Source organism: Xiphophorus maculatus, chromosome 2 (assembly GCF_002775205.1).
Source record: "Xiphophorus maculatus strain JP 163 A chromosome 2, X_maculatus-5.0-male, whole genome shotgun sequence".
Lineage (NCBI taxonomy): Eukaryota > Metazoa > Chordata > Actinopteri > Cyprinodontiformes > Poeciliidae > Xiphophorus > Xiphophorus maculatus.
In genome coordinates, this window is record NC_036444.1 from 3,835,073 (window position 1) to 3,857,766 (window position 22,694).

The 22,694-nt window shown below is 38.3% G+C and overlaps 1 protein-coding gene and 1 long non-coding RNA gene across 2 annotated transcripts in view; one reads left to right on the forward strand and one right to left on the reverse strand.

Moving 5' to 3' along the window:
- Positions 1-16,456, reverse strand: part of cmip (c-Maf inducing protein) — a 37,101-nt gene extending 20,645 nt beyond the window's left edge. The window contains exon 1 of the mRNA XM_023342638.1: positions 15,615-16,456. Coding sequence (XP_023198406.1) covers positions 15,615-15,935 — 321 coding nt within the window. The 5' untranslated portion in view covers positions 15,936-16,456. The remainder of the gene's footprint in view (positions 1-15,614) is intronic.
- LOC111610116 lies at positions 1,150-4,512 on the forward strand. The gene is made up of 2 exons (XR_002753499.1): positions 1,150-3,823; positions 3,957-4,512. It is a non-coding gene; the product is annotated as an uncharacterized LOC111610116 (long non-coding RNA).
- Positions 16,457-22,694: the final 6,238 nt, after the last annotated feature.

A 22,694-nucleotide genomic window follows, 5' to 3' on the forward strand; every position in this document is an offset into this window, starting at 1 on the left:
CCAGGTGGAAAAACTAACTGAACTGAGGAGGAGCGGGAAGCAGCGATCCCAGACCGTCCCAAACACTGACAAATTACCACAAGTTTCCGGAGCAAGAGAAATATGTGTGTGTGCGTTCATGACCCAAGCAGATAAAAATATCAAGAGCAAGTCAAAACCACAAGGAAACCAAGCTCTCCCTCCTAAAACCATGGGAGGAGTTTCACAGAAATGTCTAAGGCAGCTCTATAATAAGAGCCACAAATGATTCACCGCTGATTCTGCAGACATTAGCGTCATTGCATGATTTAGCTTGCAATTATTGTTGGTGGGAGATTAACACAAAAAGCCAGAGCAGACGTCATCTGCAGAAGCTTTGACTGCTGCTCTGCTCTTTAACAATTACCTGTTTATTATTCTTTTACTTTTCTTTTTTCTTTTGCTGCCCAAGAGTTCACAGAGTGGGCTAGCATTTATGATCCCAGAGGAGGAGCGGCACAAAGACGCGCTGAAAACGACAGCAGATGAAGCAAAGCGACACGCGATCAAGTTTTTAAGGAGTGCTGATGTGAGAGAGCTGCTTAACTGTAAATTACATCTGACCAAGTTCCCATAAAACGGGTTATAAAAGGAAGCAGAAGATAGTTTAGTGGCGAGATGAGCAGAGAGGAGAATATTCTCTGTAGCGGATCTAATGTCAAGACTCGGAGTGAAACTGGGAGAAACTTTCAGGTCTGATTATGGTAATTCCTGCCTTTTCTGGGAGCAGCAACAACAAGAACTTAAAGCCTCAAACAAATAGTGAGGCTTAAAAATATTAAAAATATTCTTGAGCAGTGAGTGACTGAAACGCAGTCAGATTTCTATAGACAAGGGACGTGTAAATCATTCCAGATTTAAAACAAAAGGTCTGCCAAACTGCCTAAATCCTTTATGCTCAAAGGAACAGAGTGTAAAAAATGGATTTGGGTCACAGTGTGAATGTAGCCTCAGCTGCCTGCGTTTTTCTTTTTCAGTATTTTGAATTGATTCAGACTTCCCAGGACTAAGAATTATGATTCTTTATAGAATAGATTTTTTTTCTGCACCTCTAAACCGTACACGTTTAAAAAGCAGAAGTGGAGCCTCCTGCACAACCAACAAGAATGCAGCAAATGGTTTCTGAACAAGTCAACAAAATACTTGGTTTTTTTCAGCAGTGAAAGAAAACAAGTAATACTTGTAACCATATAGCTTGAAATTAGCTATTTTTAATAGCGACTAGCATTATTAGCACAATTACCATCTCCATCTAGTTCACTCCAGGCTGCAATGTGAACGTAGCCTTCTTGAGGGCCAAAATTGGCCCCCGGGCCACACTTTGGACACCCCTGACCTAAGCCGTTCAGCTGGATTGGGTTCTCTCTCCTTCTTTCATGTTTTTCTCACAGAAACTCGCCTGAGCCGCTACATGGCAGAGACTCGGCGACTCCAACGGACAGGTGCTCCTCTTCTTTAATTACATCCATCTCTCGCTCTGTAGAGCAAACAGCTCCCTCCTCCTCCCTCCGCTGAAGAACAAACACGCTCTTCCTTCATGTGCACATCCCTCTGCAGCTCATAGATCGCCGGCTGTCTCCACGTGCAGGATTTTCATTACAGACCACGTCCACGGCAAATATTGGTTCAGGGGAGATGTTTCATTTTCTGTGGAAGAGTAAACGTCGGCTGCAGTCTTTCCGTCTGCAGGCCGCCGAACCGGGTTTTGTTTTTGTTTTGTTTTGTTTCTGCAGCGCACGACTCGGTAATGAGCTGAAGAGCAGAATATGAAGCGGGAGATAAATGGCACCGCATTTCTGAAAAGGCAGAGCAGAACGAACAGAAGGGACTTCAATTTTCTGATAACCAGCAGAGGTTGCCATAGATACAACATCCTGTACAAGAGCGAGCGCCGGCCCCTCTCCTCTTCCTCTTCCTCATAACCGTTTTTCTGCTCCCAGCCCTCGTTTTTCCCCTTACTCTGTCTCTTTTCACTTTGCTTTTCATCATAAACGAGGGATGAAGGAGCCTCCTGCAACTCTCGGCTCCTTTGCTCTCTGCTGCGTTGCCATAGAAACAGGAGGATGGAGATGTACGTTATGCTTTTCCCCCACCGTGAGAAGCAGACAGCGCAATGATGAAGACAAAAAAAAACGATAAAAGGAAGAGAGGACATAAAACAGATTCAAAACCTGAGAGATGTTCTGGGTTTTACTAGGAAATGTTTAGTCACATGAAACATCATTTTAACAATTCATCCGACATAAAAACAAAAATGGTCCTAAAACGCCACATCCCCAAAATAAACTGGAGTTTTAGTTTCCAGAAAACTCGATGTTTTCTGGGAACAGAAGCCTGTAAGTTGGAACAAAAAAGCCCAAGCAGACCACAACCCGGCCATCAGCCAACTGTGTGCTTTGCTTCTGCCAACTTCATGACTCTTTTTGGTTGTTTTTGAAACCAGTTTTTGCCAGTCTGGTGATTTTGGCCAACTTGGCACCTGATTCGGAAACTGTGTCTAATTAGGTTGAGTTTTACTCTCCACCTCCCTTTAAGGGATGCTTTGTGATTTATTTCAATTCTGGGTCTAATTTCATTAAGTTCTGCACCAATTTGGGTCAAATTTTGTGCCTCATTTTGGACGTTCCAGTGTGAATGTTGATGAATTACGCATCTCGAGGGGAAATTTTGTGGATAAAATTCTCAGCTCCACTGTTTAGCCTCATATCGAACATTTCTGAGTCTGATTTTGCACAGTTTGGCATTTCAATTTGGTTGGCTGAACATCTCCTTCTTTTGTTGGACTGAGCTTAATTTCATGCAACCTTAACGCTTACCAGTTAAATCTAGTTTGGTGTTTTGCTTCCAATTTTCCCCAAATGTCAGTTTAATTTATGCTAAATTCCAGAATATTTTCCATCTAAAGTGGACAAATTTGACTTGTGCTAACATTTGGACCAGATTTATGCCTCATTTCTGTCAACTTTGGGAATCAAGTTTGGTGAATTTTACATCCAATTTCAGCCACGTTTGTGTCTCAATTTGACTTCATTCTTGCCCATTTCAGACAACTTTTTAAATTATTTCAGACGATCTGGGTTTTCCCCTCTGTGACACAGAATTTGGCTGACTTTGTGTTGTACTCCATACAGATTAGCATTAAATTAATGCATTTTAATTTAATCCGGTCCATTTGGCATCTCATTTAGGCCCATCATGATAACAAATTTTGCTGGACAATAAATTGTCCCAGAAGTTATTCAAGATAAAATTATAGTGTAGTTTTGAGACCATTTTCAAGTAGCGTTATAGTAACGGCATAACAATGCTAGAAAAGATTCTCACAGATCAATAAACTTCAAATTCGAATGAATATTTATCACTAGACATGGGAGACATTTTAAATATCCACAATAAATAAGCAACAGAAACAACAAATAAAATTAATTATGAGGTCTGTAAACCAAATTATCCTTCAAAAATATATCCAGTTGAGACCAAACTTTAACTCTCATTTTGGCACATTTTATGGTTCCGTTTTTAGGCAAAAATAAGAACTGAATACTAAAAACTTCTGCACAACTCAGCACTCTTTCTGCGATCATCATCTTCCTGATTATATGAGAAACATTTGCTGAGTTGCAGGAAAACTTGGATTTTTTTTTCCCACCCTCTTCTCTGGGTGAGTCATGAGGAAACACTCGAGCACCAGAGAAGAAAGAGAAACCAAAGCCGAGGAAGATGAGGAGGAGACCAGCAGCTGACCGAGGAGAAACCCAACAGGTGTTCAGCTCGCCACTGGAAAGGTCAAGCAGCCATTTTGCAGGTCAGCTGACCAAACCAAACACACCTGGAACAACAAAGCCACCAGGGTTATTAATGATAAAGTACCCGCCAGGTCTTTTCAATTCAAAGTCACTTTAGTGGCAGTTTCACTAATAATTCTTGTTCCTGAACAGAAGGTGATTGCTGCCGGACTTCGTCAGACCTCTTGCAAAGCTGAGGCTCTCGAAGCGACGGAGTCACTTCCTTCCAGCTATCGGCGGCTCTAACTTCTCCATCTGCTACAGAGGGGCGCAGATCGCCGTTTGGCATGACGACGCAGCTGTGAGGTTTGACGTCTGCAGCTGCGTGGGCGGGCACAGCTGCAGGTTTCTGTGAAGAAACGACTCCGAGAAAGTTTCTGCGTCACCCGAGACAGGAAGTAGGAACGTAATCAAGAACTGAAGCTGCTGCAGGACGATGCATACAGGAACGCCACTTCGCACTTCCTGCAGGAGAGCAGCAGCAGCAGTTTCTGCTCAATGTTTTCCTCCTGTGATCAGTATAAACACTTTGGTGTGCAACATCCAGGAAATATTCAGGGTCTTCTCAGAAACATAAGAATTTCAACCCGTGCCCACACTCCCGCGTGCTTTTTTTTCGATGATGTATCAAGTTTCTACTGCTGCAAGTGAAGCTACTAACTTCACGCTGAATAAATAAAGAATAAAGAAACACAGATGCAAACAAGAACATGACCCTGGTATCCACTGGTGGGCACACTTCCCCCACTCCATTAATCACAGAGTTGAAGTTTCAGCTAACTTTTAAAACGTCTAGCGCACTTAGCTTCCCCTAAATAATTTTCCCAGATAAATTCTAAAGCACCAACTTGTAATAAACTTGGTTCTGTTATAAACATCATTTATTTAAACGTATATATTGATGCTCTTATTTCAAAGTGGATAAAAACTGTTTACTCTGCAGCTCTATTTCCTCTCCATTTTCGTTTTTCAACTTTACTTAAAGCATGAAACATTCTGGAACAAAATAAAACAGGAAAAAAAATTCAAAAAATATAAACAAAGGGCATCAAAAAAGATGTAAATTAGGTCAAAATCAAACTGGTGTTGACGGTTGTAGCCTTTCAAAGACAGATATAATTTAATTTGAAGTTAGCGCTTTGGCATTAACTTCCTCTAAATATCATGTTTAGCTCTGCTAACGCTTTAGCGGAACTAATGTTCGTGATTACAGCTTTAGGATTAGCCTAGCTAACTTTAGTTAGCAGTGCTACTACTGCTGGTTGCTATGGCAATTCCCTCCTTTTCTGAAAAATGAAGAAGACCACAATACTCAGAAAAAGAGACAAGCATTTACCTCTTAAACAGTTACTGTGATAAAAACTACAAGCCAAATTGAAGAAGTAAAGTTACTGAACTGTGTCAGCGCCACCTGCCAGACATGCATATCTATTTTTACGTGTCTACAGTGTTTTATATAGATAATATGTCAAGTTAAAGAGAATAAAAGTTTCTGTAGCGGTAAATGGTTGGTTATTTCCTCTCTGCACTTTACTGAAAACTCTCAAGTCCTAAAACAGCAGGAGAACTTTTTCAGAATATATTTTTTTTATTTTTACAAAATAATTAAATGTAAGAATAAAACATGTTCAACACGACAGTAAGTGTTTTCTTTGGTTTGTGTTGAACCTCAAACATGCCCCATGTTTGCACTTACTCAAACGTGCATCACGTAACAAGATGTTATTAGAAGTCAAAAAAAGCACAAACACCTTGTTTACTATGAATTAAAATCATGTAAACATAAGAAAACATTAACTGAATGCATCTTTTGTGACCAACATGATCAGTTACCTCTAATTTGCCTCTTAGCCAAATTTTAAGTCAATAACTACATTGAAAAAATTCAGTTAATATGAAAACAAAGAATGCCAATATGCATTTCCTTTAAAACAAAAGTGATGGGAAACACTTTGAAAAATGAGAACGTAATAGGTCCACATACGAAAAAGTAAAAATAAAATTACGGGAATAAAGTCAGAAAATTAACAGAATAACATTCCCATAACATTACAAGAACAAAGTCATAATATTACCACGATAAACTTGTAATATTTTGACTTTATTCTCATTATAGAGATATTTAGCAGCACCAGGAGAGAATAAATCTAATTTTCTTTTACACTCAGACCCTAAAAGTACACAAAAAACATATTTAAAGGCTAAAAAAGTGGAAATGTTCCCTTTAAAGGATTAGTACATTAAACGTGACCTACTACTCCCGTGGATAAGAGGCAAATTGCAGTCGAGTAAATTTTTTTTTTGCGTTTTGCTGCTCTAAATCTTTCTGTCCCCTAAATAACTTCAGATGAAAATTAACAGTCAGTTCCCAGAAAGACTCTTTTGTTCTTTTTGTTTACATGTGACAAACGGAGGTGGACATATCTCTGCCTGGTCACACACATGATGTCAGCTGAATCAGTTTCCCAAAGTCTTCGTCATGTTTACAAACACGGGTCGTGATGAGAGCGAAGCACGTGCTGAAAACCTTCGACTATTACAGCGTTAATCAGTCATTACTGAGAGTTCAGCAGCTCACTAATAACTGAATGTGCTGATTTTAGCGCCTGCGATGAAGAGCAAACAAACAAAAAACATGAGCAACCGACGGAGGAGCTCCCAATGGTCCTGACTTTCCCGGACGGAGAACTGGAAAGAACTCCCAGCAGCTCCAAACTCTGATCCAAATATAACGTTATCCAAACAAAACCATAAATCAGACCCAAGGAGCGCGCAGACACCGAGCACGTGCAAGGCCACCGCAAGCCAGGAGGGTTACTGTGGAAAAGCAGCAGAGCTGTGAGGGGTCAGAGGTCGATGCAAGACTTCACAGGCTGTCTTTGGATAAATGGGACCCTGAGAGAGCCGATCTTTCTACACAATCGCAAACATAAGCTCCTGATGAAACCTGAAACAGTTTAAAGTGACCAATTATGACGGTTAGGATTTAAGTCTTTGGTCTATACAAAACATGTCCATTAAATGTTTTGCACAAAATCATTCTTAGATAATGAAATTTTAGTCTGCTCCATTTAACTCGACGTTTACACTCGCATGTGAAAATGGCTACAAACAGATGTGCAATTATACTACCGTACATCTTTGAAAAGCATAAGTGGAGCTTCCTGCAGAACCAACAAGAATGCAGCAAGTGGTTTCTGAATGGAAGGTCAATAACAAAACACTTGTTTTGTCCAGCAGCCATTGTACAGTGGTGATCCTTGTAACCCTGCATCTTGAAATTTGCTATCTTTATTAGCGCTTAGCATCATCAGCACAATTAGCATCTCCACCTAGTTTCTAGATTGTGATTATTCTTGGCTTATCAAAGTCTTCCAACAGGCTGATAAAACTGCATAAATCTTTTATGCTCAATGAAACAGAGGGAATTTTTTAATTAGTTAGAGCAACTTTCTGTACTCCAGCTAGCCTTCCTGTTACCTGCTAACTCCCTTTGTTGCTGCTCTGTAGAGTTCTGCCACAAATATTGTACTGAACACCCAACAGTTGTGATGCTATGGCTGAACATTGCAGATGATACAGATTATGAATCTCACATCGACAAAGTGTTGGCATTGGCAAGGAAAGTCAAACCAACTGGACAAATACTCTGTGTTGTTATTGTCAAGCAGAATTTGCATGTTTGGTCATTGATATATGATATCCAACCAAATATTGCAGTTGCTTGATGCTGATTGTGGTTTGTTTGTGGTTAGCAGGTCTACACATAAACAAGTAGTTTGTTTTCTCCCTTGTAAACACCAAACCGTCTCACATGGAGGAGATTTTTAGCAGAGATCACAGATTGTGGCTTCGCCCCATGTTTACATTTTAAGGAAATAGATCGATTGTGTTTATTTAAGTCTGCAACATTTTTTTAGGTAAAATGCTAATTATATTGGATGAGTCCTCAGCTTAATTTCTGATCCAGAACGATGTAAACAGGACTGGATCTAAGAGCATCATTTGACTTTACTTTGTAGTTTTAGATTGCATGTTTTACACATTGCTCAAAATAAAAATAAAAATAAATATTAAACTAGCTCTCTTCTTTTCTGTAGGTTTAGTGTTTGTCTGCAGATTTTACTTTCAGTAGTTAAACTGATGCACAACAAGTAAATACCACTCTGCATTTCAAAATATAAATTAGTTAGTGAATCTTTTTTTGTTTGCTTCTCCTTTAAGGTTAAAATCAGGAGCCATAATAAAACCGGTACATCATAAGCTAATTACTAATTACGCCAATAAATAGGCCTGTTGCAATAAGCAATTATAGATTAAAACAAGCTAAATGCATGATATGCATGTTTTTATCGTTTGTCTTTCTGCCAAAAAGAGAAACAAAAGTCTTCAGGCTGCTGCTTTGGTTTCAACTAGTCTCTTTATTTGTTTCTTTTTTTTGGAAGAACAATTTTGTTTAAAGACTTCATAACTGACTTTATTTGTCGTTTCAGTTGTTTTGTTTGTTTACTTTGGATATTTTAAATGTTAAATGTTTGTTAGAAATTAAAGTGTACAGATCTCTGATAATGTTTTCTTGCATTTTTATGCCATTACTATTGTATTACTTGAAAATGATCTCAAGACAGAAATATTATCATTTATTGCAATAACAATTTATTGTCGAGCAAAATTTGTTATAATAATAGCAGGTATGTTATTATTATTATTATTATTATTATTATTATTATTATAACTCTGGGAAAGATGAAGTGTTGGCATGTTGGTATTGGGGGCCCTGAATTAAAACCTGCCTCAAAAAGGTTTTGGCCGGCCCTGCTGAGTTTGAAACTCTTTTCCCAACATTTCACCCTCTCATTTCCAGCCCCTTTCCTCCCTCCCTTCTCTGAATGAGCTACTCAGAACCGCTTGACCTCTGACCCCTTTCTCAGATGTTAGATTCTGATACTATAATCCGTTCAGTTCTTCACATTGTTTCACCAGAACGACGAAGCAACAACTTCTGCTTTCAGATCATTTCTCATCTTCCACTTTTAACGCTCGGCAGACTTGGCGAGCTGAGGACAACAGCAGCTCTTCCCGCGTACGTCATCTAGTCGCCGCGGCGTGAAACAAAGGCATGCAAACGATCAGGAAAAACGGGCGGCGGTGCGGCATCATGGAGATGCGGAATGCAAAGAGGATTACATGGAACGCAGATTTTAGATGTAGCAGGACAGAAAGTTAAACGGCTTCAGAGGTGTGGGCCGTTTCATGATGTTTTCCATCATTCCAGCGTAGCGGAACAATGGGAACATCTCCCATCGCTCTGCATCACAGCAGCATTTCTCAAACAGTGAAGCAAGGATGAGGAAATAATTAGAGACATTAAAAAGAAGAAAATTTCTACCAAAAAACTCAGGAGTTTTCTAGAAAAAACTTTGAAGTTTCCGAGTGTGAAAAATCAAAGACATGAAAAATGTCTGAAATTCAGACATTTTTAGATTAATATAAGAAATTTTCAAGAAAAAAAACTGGGAAGTTTGAGTTTGAAAAGTCAAAGATTTGATAGAAAAAAAAATCATAATTTTTTTAATGAACCTAAGAAATTTTCTAGAAGAAAATGGGACGTTTTTGAGTTTCAAAGGTCAAAAATGTGGCAAAAAACCCTCAAACTCAGACAAAAATGATCTGCTTTAAGAAGTCAGAAAATTTCCAAAAGTGAATTTTTTTCAACTTTTGAAACTCCAAGTTTTTTTCCTGGAAAATTTCTGAGATCAGTCTCAAAATCTTTTGCAGAAATTGACTCCCTTTTTCTGTATTCGCAACGGCTGTAGCACACCGTAGTAGGAAAGTGTGTCTGGAGACGTTTATGGGACGTTTCTCTTCATTTTTTAAAACACGACCCGATCGTCTGAGCTGAACTTTCATCTCTCCTTCCTCCTATAAATCCATCATTAACAGAAGCAAACAGAAATGTGAAGGTTTATCAGTGCGGGTCAAGGCTCAGGGTGTGAACTCGTTATTGTCATTAAAGTCATTACAGCTGTATTTGTGCAGGAAAAAAAAAAACACAACTTTTATCTTTTTTTCCAGAAGTCTGATAAGATTATGAGGTATGATTCTGAGCAGAGCTTCCTGCCTTTGTGCAGCCTGGAACCAATCAGACTGATGTTTAGGTCTCGTTCAGAGATTGCTGAGATTAGGATTAAGGCCAAACTTCAAGTTGAGGCTGAATGACGCATTAAACAACCACATGAGGAAGCCTGGCTGAATACTCTTTATGTGCAGACAGCTGAGCTGTAACTCAGAAGTGGCAGGTCAAGTTTTTTTCGGACCCATTTCTTTGAACACGAAAACCTCAAAATATGAAGACAAAAAGTGACCTTTAAAATGAATTTACATCTGAAATCTTTGAAGGGTACAAATGCAGCTACCAACACTGAATCCAGATTGAACTTAGTGAAATAAAACTAAGAGAAACAAAGACTGCTCCTTTACATCTCGATTCTGGATAGCTTCACTTAATTATTTAAGAGTTCAAGCAATTAACAAATTGCTATAAGAAGAAAGCAATGAAAAAAGAAATCTAAACTATAATAATGCTGAGTCATTCACTGCTATGGGGATTTGGGAGCCCAGAGCAACAACCGTTTCACAAGCCAGGCAAATAAGAAATAAAGTCTTAAACAAGCAGCCATGGAGCGAACCGTAAGTCGTATCAAATAAATATTTCTACCATAAGTGGCAGAATCTTCTGGTGGCAATAATTGTAAATTTATAAGCTTCTACATGGTTTCATGTAGGAGATATGACAGGCTAAAGAAAGTCTTTAGTTCTAGTTCGGAAAAAACAATTTAAATCTGAAATACAGTGAGAGTGAATAAGAGCTTGGGTGTGAGATATCTGCACTCTGGGTTGATTTGACACAAAACTTTAAGTTCTACCAGAGTTAGAAACACGCTGGGTGAAAGAAGACAGAAATACCTACGTTTTGATGTATAAACTGTACATGTGGAGATGAAACTGTGAGCAATTTAAGTCAAATGAATCCTGAATATTTTACAGGGTCGGAATCTAGAGTGCGTGACATCATCACTCTGAAAATCTTAAAGAAATCAAACTTAAACTGATTGTGTAAAACCTGAAATGTATCAAAATGTCAGTTCAGACTGAATAGATGTGATGCTTGTGCTTAAAAAAGAGTTAAAAAAGTCCCAACATTACCACTGCAAGACAATGCAATTATTGCAAATTCCTACAAATATAAATTCCAACAAGCAAGAACTAATTAAAAGTTGACTTATTCTACAATCCTGACTTTTTTTTGCTGACATAACAGGAAATAAAACCATAAAATAGAACTTTTTGTACTACAGAGAAGACGGTCAGTGTGTGTTATGTTCCACCAGATGTAAGGTCCCGTTTGAATCTCCTGCTAAATTTCCAAATCAGATAAAAACGTTCTGTTTGCCCTCATATTGACTATTGGTTAAAATAATTGAGGCTAAATCAACACAGAAGATCAATCGTAACTAGTGGAGGCGTCGTCAATAGGAATTGATTTCTGATGCTTCTTTGTGTGTAATCTCTTTAGTAAGATGGCGTATCAGGCCCATTGGAGAGAGAAAGGTAAAAAAGGAAGAGTACATTTCCACCAAAAAACCACAGAAATTGTGTGTTTAATCGCAGAAATCTTCATGAATAAAACTTGAAAATATCTGTGCTCTGAAAAGTTTAAAATTTGGCAGAAAAAATAAATAAATTCTGAAATTAATCTCAGAAATGTTTCAATAAAAACTTGGAAATTTCCCAAGATGCAACTGTTCCACGCTGCAGCTGACACAAATATGTCATTCGATTCATTAAAACGCACGGAGATCAAGCTGATGTGGCGCGGTTAGATCTGAAGGGAGTGGAACTGGTTTAACTGATCCCATGTGAACCCTGCTGGCTCCGACTCTCTTTTCTCCTCCTAATCATCTCAGTTATTTGCAGAGCGTGGGGATGTGATCGGCCTCTCCTCGCTGGGAGTCGACTCTCTGAACGGGTCGGCATTGTTCTGCAGCCCACACAGGACGCCGAGCAGCACAACGGCTCCACTCAGGAAAGGCACGTTTCGCTCCCTCATCCCTCCCTGAACACGAGCCCTCTTCCTCATGTTTCAGCCTCTGAGCGGAGCTGGGAATATGTGACGACTCGCAGACACATGATACAGGAATTTCTGGATAAATCACCCGCATGACTCGATTCAAAACAAAAAGAAGGAGCAGCGTCGTCACAGTCTGCGCTTCCTGCCATAAAAACAAAGCAGACTGCGGCTCAGTAAAGGACTCTGGCTGATGGATGACGCCGCGCAGAAGAGCGCTTGTGTTTTTCTGTTTTGTTAACAAAACATGCAACAGCAAGGAGCATCGCTACCTTACAGAATACAATTCGCTTTAGTCACTCATCTCTGCATCAGATAACACAGGGTGTTTACATTAAATTGAGCAAGTGGCATTTTAGGAAAGAATTGTTTAATGGTATCATGCCAATTTAAAAAAAAAAACGTGGTTTTGGATTAAAAAAACAATGAAAACTCTTTTTTCGCATCACACAAGTCACACCATCAACAACCAGATGTTACTACTGGCACAAACCATGAAGAAGACGACAAGAGGAAGTAGTTGGAGGATGATGGCGAAGCATCGTTTTAATGGCTTATTTAAAAAATAACTTACAGGAAACCTAAACAGAAAACAGGGAACTTACTGTATATGCAACTTATAAAGTACTAACTTGAAACTTTCCAGGTACTTTTTAGTTATCTATGACAAAATATTATTAATGGTTATGCTACTTAGTTAACAGTACCATTTAATTAGCAGTAACGATTAGCAGGTTGTTGTGAATGTTTCTTTCATTTCGAAAAAAAATTGCAAAAAAATTACATGGTGTTGAAATTGATGTCAAAACTTAAGGAAGGAAGGAAATATTACCCATATTACTGAACAAAAAGCCTTATTTTATATATGAATAGTAATAAAGCAGGAATAAAAAAGCAGGAAAACGTAGAAAAGAAGTCCTGTTAGAATTTTGTCATTGTATCTGTAAGCTGATTATGACAAATAAAATAACTACATTACAACTTCTCATTGACTGACTGAAAATTTTCAACATCCTCATTAAAAAAAAAAAAAAAAAACATCTATGAAGTTATAAATGATTTAGTTCCCCGTTTGTCCGGTAACATGACGAGGCCTTTCCGGGTTTCTTAGAGTAGTTCGGTCTTTAATTAAAACCCCAACAAGAGGAAGCAACAAACAACGTTAACGACTTATGAGTGCACTGCTAAAAATATGCTTCCACTAAAGACAGGCCTCGAAACATGAAGCATAAGTACAGAAAATAAAAGCACCTCTGAAGAAGAAACGTAGACGGGTTTCCCCCCCGCCCCCCATCAGCTGCATGCATTTCCTGCAGCAACAAAAATATTCTCCATGATGCAGCGGAGCTCTGTGGTGTGACGGGCACACGTCTAAAAAGCGCTTAACGAGGTATATTGATACAACAACGAGTGGAAAATGTCAAGGGTGTTGATGATAACGGGGGATGGAAATAAAAAGGTTTTATTATTCAGTCGAATTACCAACAATTACAAGTGATGACTACACAGAGATGCCCTGAGGTTCATTATTACCCAGAATCAGGTCTTACAGGTGTGGGACTAAAGCAGAACAACAGGCAACGGAGCAAACATCCAGGCAGGTTCATCTCTCACATCTGAGGGGCTTCTCAGACCACCCAGCTGGCCAATTACGTTCCCCAAAAGGTCTGTGTTAATAATTCAGGTAATTTGCAGCTAATTGAGAGCGTTTTCACACCTGATAGATTAGTAGACTCGATTCGATTGAGGACCAAGGTTGCAACATTTGCTACATTTAAGCTGCTGCGGTTCGCTTTCACACCGAGTCAAATTAATCCAAACTAATTGAAAAACCTGTTTCCCTCCTCACCTGTAGGGGTGCTGCACCAAGAAACACTGAAGGAAACTACACCAAAACCTCTAAAGAAGATATGAACACAACTTTCTTCTTCACTAAATGTAAACAAAAAGATGTTATCGGATACAGGATCTTTTTTAGAGACCACAAGCAATTTCTCCAGCTAGCTGTTTGTTTTGCTTGTATTTACCCAGAATGCCCTGCGGTGTAGTCCAGTTCCTGCTTTTAGAGCGGTCTGCTTTATGTTCACATATGCATTCAAAATTCACCAGAGCTCATTTTCTTTCTGTTGAGATTGTCAGTAAATGCTGCGTTTATGTCGTTATTTCGGAGCGTTAAGCAGAAAACAGTCTATAAGCCTCTGTTTGAATTGACTTTAGGAGACTGGTTTTTATTTAATGAGGTCATTCATATTGTACTGTGTTTTTGTAACTAATTGTTTAACTGTATTGTTGTCAGGACACTCTTGTAAAAGAGTTTTATCCTGGTTAAAGTTGCAGTATGTAACTTTTATTAAGATTTTTTTTTTTTTTACATATTTGTTAAAAATATCACCATGTTCTGACACTGGAATATAAGACAGATAATCCTTGAAAAGATTGATCTCCTTCATAAACTACCAGAAGAAATGCACCGATACAGAACAAAAACAACCAATCAGAGCCAAGGGGCGGGTCTTTGAGCTGTCAATCAATCTCATATACTTGATAAATCTGCTAATGGTGGAGAAACAACTCACCTTTACAGGACAGCTGTTTATCAGCCATCATCAGCGGCTAAGCTAACTAGCATTAGCATTCACAACAGGCTTTGCTGGTGGCTAGTAGCCACCAGCCTCTGCCTCTGATTGGTTGTTTCTAGCAATGGGAGAACTGGGAGAAGGCAGAGAGGCTTCATTTTTTTGTTCTCAGATTATCTGTCTCACATACTGCCAAGACATAGTGACAGTTTTAACAAATATTGAAAAAACATATTTCTGTTAATGTTGCATACTTCAGATTTAAATAATGGTTTAATGAAAAAATATTGTTATTGTTTATATTCTCCAGCGGAGGGGGGAGGGCGACACCGATGCTGTTGCTGCCGTTTCTAAATCGTTCTGCTGCTTGTGGGCTCAATGTTGACGCTCAAGACGTAACCAACAGAATCCGGTTAAAGGATTTTCAAAATAAAAGATCATCCAGACACAATACATAAAACGGAAGTATTTAATTATTTCTTGCGCGGCCCGGTACCAATTGGTCCATGGACCGGTACCGGTCCGCGGGTTGGGGACTGACCTATATGTATGATTGCCATTTTTGTCATTGAAATACCAATTTTTCCACATAACTTTATATTTTGGTCCATCTGATTATTTAATTTAAATATTAAATGATTGATAATTTGATCAGTTACTCAGTACTTGAGTTTCTTGGATGTCTACTTTTTACTTTTACTTGAGTAAAAATATGTTGAAGTAGTGCTACTCTTATTTCAGTTTTTTTTGTTTGTTTTTGTAGTACTCTGCTCACCTCTCAAAAAATGTAACCTGAACTTGGAATAAAGCAGCGAATGCTTATTTTTTGGTGCCTTTAGTAATCTTGGCCCTCCAAGGTAACAGATACATTAGCTACGCCCCTGGTCTGGAAGCTCCTCTCCTCACCTGGAGGACCAGAAGTATCCTCAGGATGCTGTGTGTCTTTGTCTACGACCCGCTTCCCTTTTTCCCCCGAAATGCGTCAAAACCCAGAATGCGCGTCCAAACAAGACCAGCTCCGGTGCAGGAATGCAGAAGCATCACGCACACCGACACATTCAGAACCGCAGCCACGCAGACGCGTGTCTTACAGTTTTCAACACTCACCGTCGCCGAGCTGAGGCCGCTGTCCGTCAGCGTCAGGTGGTGCGGCTCCCACCTCCGCAGGTACTTGGAGGTGAGCAGCTTGCTGAGGAAGGTGCGTGGGTGTTTGACCACGCACACCTGGATGTCCCCTTCGTGCAGCAGCTTGTAGCGCATCCCGCTGCTGCTGCAGTGGTGCAGGGACCTTCTGCACGGCCCTGCGCCCAGCTTCGTGTTGTTGTTGCCCTCGGACATCTCCCCCAGTAAGGGCTTGCTCTCCTCGCACTGGTAGAACTGGTTGTTGTGCAGCTCGTTGGGTCCCCCGCCGCCACTGTTGTAATCCATTTTCTCCCCCAGTAATCCCAGATTTATTGTTCCCAGTGGAGTTTTGACGGAGGGTCGTGCAGGATTTTTTTCTTTTGTTTTAAAATAAATCAGAAGGTCGTTGGGATGAGGCGGAGGGATGGGGTGAGGGAGCTTACCTACCAACACACGAACAGGACGTCAGCAGATCCAGATGTTCCAACCGTTTAATCACTCACTGACAATAATCCACCATTTTCCTCTCCGTGAACAGTCTTCACGGTGCGCGTACTCCCCCCACTCCACGGACACAGCGCCGTTCTCAGAGTGTGAGGGCCATGGCCTGATCCAGTGGGTACACCTCGGAGCCGGACTCGGTAAATCCTCGGGTCGAATCGGCAGAAAAACACTTCGTTCCGGCGTCTCCGGGGTCCTCAGAGGGTGTTGTAGGCCATTTCTGCCTCTCCGATCGCTTTTATTCTCCGCTTTTCCTGCTGACCGTCTCAGTGTGAAGAGGAGACAGCACCCTGCGCTCATTGGACCCTGCCCCGTCACGTGACGCCGGACTGACGTCAATTGGGAGGCGAGCGGATGAGCCGTGCGTGCGTCTTTTGTACCAGAGTGTGTCTGCTGGGGGCGCGCGCGCGCGTTCGGCTCTCCCCTCCCTGGGTGCGCGCGCATAAAAAATGGCGTACAAGCGAAACCCTCCTCCTCTTCCTCCCCCTCCTCTTCCTCCTCCACTTTTCTTCTTCCCTGGAAATGATGCATGATTCCAGGATTAAAATTTTCCAGTTAATCGGAATAAAGTGAAAAAATTCATCGCTACTTTATGACATTATAAAAATGTTCAAATTTAAGTTTTTTTAATTTAATAATTAACTTAGATCTATATTCTCAATATATATACAATTATATTATATAAAAACATGTACTAAGTGTAGAGGAACTAATTATTAAATTAAAATAATTTAAATTAGAAAATTATTATAATATATTGTATTATGTTATATATTTCTACCAATTAAAACCACAAAATTCAATATATTTAACATTTTCTTAACATTCCTTCAAGCAAAACATTGAGAAAAGAATGTCATATTTGCTTCACATTTTAATATTATAATTTAATTTTATTCTGTAAATTCTTTTTCTTTTTTCATATTTCCATTTGATAAATTTGGACTTTTATTAAACCATTTTGAGAATATACTACCATTTCTTGCCATTTCTGTACAAATTAGACTTTAATCTTCAATATAGTTTTTAATTTTATTATATGATATTATCTTATATTACTTAAATTATTTATCATTTAAATTTAATTTAATAATCAATGTAGCTGTATATTCACAAATATATTTACTTTACTGGTTACCAGCACTTGTTTTTTTTTTACTTTAAAAATTTTTTTTTTTTTTTTAAATTTCTTGATTTTTAACAATTTTTGTATCTTAATAAATACAAACTAAAATGCCCTAGAAAGGAAACTTATTAAGTGTTAATTTATTGATTGATTGAACACACTAATGGTCCACATAGACATAAAAACAAGGACATGATAATTAATAATTCTGTTTAAACGCAAAGTAGTTTTAACTTTGACAAATTTTAATCTTTGAAATTTATTTTTCAATTTAATATAATATAATATATATTTTCGTGTTGTATTTCTACTAATAAAAAGCCGTAAAATATATATATATATTTTTTATCAGTTTATTTGTTGATCCAGTAGCATTTTTGACCAATTTGAAATGACATAAAGTTTCACATCAACATGACTCTCGCAGACTGTACTTGTGCAGAAAACCAGGTTTCATTTTCAACCAAATTTGGGTCGATAAAATTGGTAAAGAGGCCTCTTTCCCAATTTTCCAAGACAACACTCTGGGGAAAAGCCTGCAGAAACCAGCCCAGGTGAGTGACTCAGACGGGGAATAAACGCTTCACACTGGCCCGTCTCAGGGGTCCCAGGCCACAACAACAAATGTCTTACCTGAGATTCCCAATAGGAACCATCTTTTTTCCGTTCTGTCATCGTTTGCATCTTTTACGGAAGCTCTGACTATCCTTCCTGCTGTCTGGTGCTGCAGGTTCAAACAGGCCAGAATATCTGCAGGTTGTGTCAGCGCTCAGTGCGTCAGCGAATACAAGAAAGATGGCCGGAAAGAGTGGGGAATGCCAGGCATCACAAGATATTCATTAGGAAACCATGGAAATTATAAAACACTTCATGAAAAGTTTTCATGACGGGATATGTCTGCAGGGCTGCTTTGATGTAATTTATCTGTAAACTGTGTCATTATTATTTTCCCAACTTTTTATAGAAATGTATCATCTGCTAACTGTCCCTGATATCATCAACAGCACAGGACTGTTCAGTCTGTGTTTTAATCGAAATAAATTATTGTTTGTCTTTCATAAATACATATACATACTGTATATGCAATTATGATGTTCATTTAATTTAGAGGACATTTTTAAGGAATTGTGTCCTGCAGTGCGGTTTATCTTTAAGGATTTAAGTGATATTCACAATGTACTCCTAAAATGATCCACATATTTGATCATAAATGCGTTTAAACAAAATATTAACTTATATTTAATTTGTTCTTGTCGAGGCTTGTTAAACCAGGACGGTTTTAGGGGTTGTGGTAAGGTTTTATTTTTATACAAAATACTTTAAAGTGAAGCTTTTAATGCAATTATTTCCCAAAATCCATTCAGAGACTCAGGAAATGCAGAGTCACTGGTTGCTATGGCGATTTCCCAAAAGGCCGAAATTAAAAAGCCATTTCTTATACTTTATAGTATAAAAACTATAAGTGGTATCAAGATCATTCATGAGTCATGATTTTCAGAACCTTCTGGTGGATAAAGACATTTTTGTACGTCTACATGATTTTTGAAAAAAGACATAAAACATAAAAAAATAGCAAAAATATGATGGGAGCAAATGAGAGGTTGGATGTGTGTTTTCTGCACTGTGAGTGGATTTGACAGAAAACAGTAATTCCTACCACTGTGAGAGACATAAAAAGTTAACAGGGAACTTTTATTCCAGATAAGTTAGCTGGAATTTTCAGGCACATTTGCATGAAATTTGTATAGAATTTCAGTATCTTAACGAAAATCAGTAATTAAGACTGGTAATAAATTTTGTTTACAAGGCAGAACAACGCTCTTCTAAAGTAATAATCCAGATGTTTACAATGTCCTTTAACTGGAAAGGACATCTTGCTTTTTGTCTTTTAACAACTTGCAGCAGAGGAAAAAAAAAACTTGATTAAAAAAAAAGCAACAGACATGATTCAGTTTCTGAGATGAAACAATGTCCCAGTTTAAATGAGTGCCTCGTGGTTCTTTCCACACATTCCAGCATTTACAGTAAAAACTGCTCTGCATTACTGTTGTCTAAACAGCGGCTCACTTGTTGGCACCTTGTGATCGTCTGTCTGCGAGCAAACTGTAAAAACCTGAAAGAGGCTGTGGGATTGCTTCAATTTGTTCTAAGGAGGAAGTTTTGTCACAAGTGGCTTCTGCTGAGTGTTTCATTGACGTCAGAGGATTAAATTCACAATCTGCTGAAAAGCATATGAAGTGTTTTGTTTTTGTTTCAGTTTGAACGCTGAAGTTTTCACAGGAACATCGTCTGCTAAACAAATTGTTTTGTTGCGATTCATCCTTCTCTATGTACACCATGCAAATGTCCTTCCATTTTTTGATTCACTTGGTCATCTATCCATCTCTTCTTACGTTCATCATAGAGTCCAAATAGATCTTTTTCTGTTTGATGAATTTCATTTGACTTAAAGAAAATTAATTATACTGTATAATTGTTATGATTTATTCGCCATTTTCTATTTCTGCCTACCTTCATTCTTCTTATTAATAATATTTTGATGATGATTATTATTAGTTATTTCCTTTTTTATATTATTTTAATTTTCTTCAAAACTTTTCTATGCATTTGTTTTCGGCAAAATATTAGGGCATTTGTACAAAGAAAAAAGATGGAGTACATTTCTGCCAAGAAAAAACTTGGAAATGTTTTAGTTTGAAAAATTTTAAATTTGCTAGAAAAATTTTTTTTTTGTTTGGGGGGGTTGCTAGTGAAGAGGATATCTGAGTCTTAAAAGAAAAAAAAAATCAACTTTTGAAAACTCAAAAAATTCAAAATTCTTTCTAGAAATTTTTTAGATTAATCTCAAAATTTCAGAATTATTTTTTTGGCAGAAATGTACTCTTCTTTTTATTTTTTTCTATCTACAATGGGCGTAATATGCCATCGTATTGGTTTTATGTCAGACGATGTATTTTTCTATAATTTTATTTACTGATATAATAATATGTGAATATGAAGTCATACTGGCAGAATATTCAAATTTTGTCCTGACCAGCACTTATGCTGCATTCCAGTTGTAGTAAGAACTGTAAAATTCCAACTTCCTAGTCGGATAAATCAATTGAAAGTCAGATTTCCCACTGTAAAATAGGAGTAACTCCAACTGCCACCCAGTTAAAACGTTTTAAGAGTGACTTTGCGATTCAATATGGCCACTCCTCGAATCAACAGTAGTAAGCTGTGGTGGAAAAGTTTATTTTACAACGCACACATGTAAGAGTGTCAATATTATATGTAGCGCCTGCAACTATAACCTGAACAAATTAAAAGCGGTGTTTGCTTATGGAAAGCTTAAAATAATGTTTGTAAGAACTACTGCAAATAATGTCTATGGGTGTTGCCATGTTGGGATCCTGAGTTTTTAACTGGAACTCTGTTGTCTTGGTTCTGATGCTGCTTTCCAGTTGTACTCAGAACTTGAAAGTTCTGACTTCCCAGTTGGGAAGAATCAACTGGATTGCCCTTTGAAGTTGGATTTCCAGTTGGGAAACTGGAAGAAACTCTGACTATCACTAGTATTACGGCAGACTTCAATATGGCAACTCCTTTAGTCTGTGATGGAAACATGTTTATTTATTGAGATCCTTATGTACGAATTCATCTAAAAACAATGTTGTGTGTAATATCAGCAATTCTAAACTTAAAGACTTAAATGGTGTTTGCTTACTGAAAGTAAAGCCTAAAACTATGTTTGTACGATGTACTGCAAACAATGTCTATGGGCGTCGCCATGTTGGAGATCTGACTTTTAACTGCAACACTCTAACCTCGGGTCACAGCGTAAGATCTAATAGAATGGATCTATTATCTAGTTGGTTAGATTAAAGTAAAAAAATTCTTTAAAAAAATGGCCAGATCAATACCAGTTTAAACTTTTAAACTTTGCAAAAATGATTGTGTTCTGCAACATTACAACATGGGTAGAACTGCAACAGAAACATGGATGATATTTTTCAATAGTCTTGGTGCAAAAAGAAATCTCTACTGCAAGATGTCAACACTTGCCACCACCGAGCAGATTTATCGGTCTACTGGGGCAGCTACAATGACCAGTCTTCTGATCTGACCTCAACCAGCACGTCCCACCTCAGGCATTCAGTCTGACTGTGTCACAAGTACCAACACAACCACAGTGGCTGACTTGACAATTTTTGAATGGAATGCCATCCCACAACAGTGCATGAACCAGCATGAGAAGGTTGTACATAGCATAAGAGTTTACATCCCATGTTATTTACTCTTTTTTTTGTGACTTGATTCTATGATTTTAACTTGTTATATATAAATATACTTTATTGGACTATGGTCCAATAAAATATATTTCTATTGTAGTCTATTGTTGTAGATACTATCTTTTTCAGTCTACTTCTTAATCTGCTGACACACACATGCCACAGCTTACACAACTATGTTTTTGTATGACTGACGCCACGCATACATAAACAGACTGAAACTGATTAGACAACCCTTGGAGGGTACAGATTGCAGAAAAGGATAAAAAGCTAAACATGCGCTACAATCTTTGCCTCACTTGGTTTCATCCATAAGGTGAGCTAAGTGTGGCCCAGCGCTGCGAAGGTGAATGTCACTCTGTATCTGTTCCTATTGTACGGTTGTTAACACATTTGATCATTTTGTCATTAAATCCTGTTAAACTTTTAACAAACTCTCATCATTTGTCCAAAGGTGAAACTTAAGGGGTTCATGGTCGGAACTCAGAACTGGTAAAAACGGACCTGGTTGTTGCACAAAGGGCAAAACGGTTGACCCACAACACTATAAATGCACAGAGTTGTTTGATAGTAAAGTTAGGGGATTAAACAGTTCTAGCAGCATGCTTCTTCAATCAACTCCTTTAAACTGGTTGTTTATGCAGTCAGATGACCCGGGTTGGATGGATTAAACCGCTCGCTTTAATTAAAACCCATCCCCTCCTGTAACGTTACACTCTATAATCCTGTTTCCTTAATCACTTGTCTAGACATGTACTGAGAGAAAAACGGAGTGTCTGTTGATCTGAGGGGTGATTAAAGTGGACATACAAAACATGTTTCTAATGTGTTGGATTTAAGGAGTCTTGCAGGGCGTATAAGTGGTAGCATGAGCTAACAGAAATAGTGAAGACATTTAAAAGTGCCCCCGAATCAGCGGTTCTGATGCTAAGGTTAGCTGATTGTAGTCTATACAAAGCTCTCTAACATCACACTTCCACGAGCTTTGTAGCTGACAGCCATCTTGGTAGGTACAATAACTAACTGTCAAAACAGTTGCTAAAGAGTTGCTATAACAACAATAAACAATCGACAAGCTTAGAACTAGGTCTAAGTTCTAAGCTTAGATCTAGATAATATCTAAACTAAATATTGTCTAATTTATTTAAGCTTAGACAATATCAT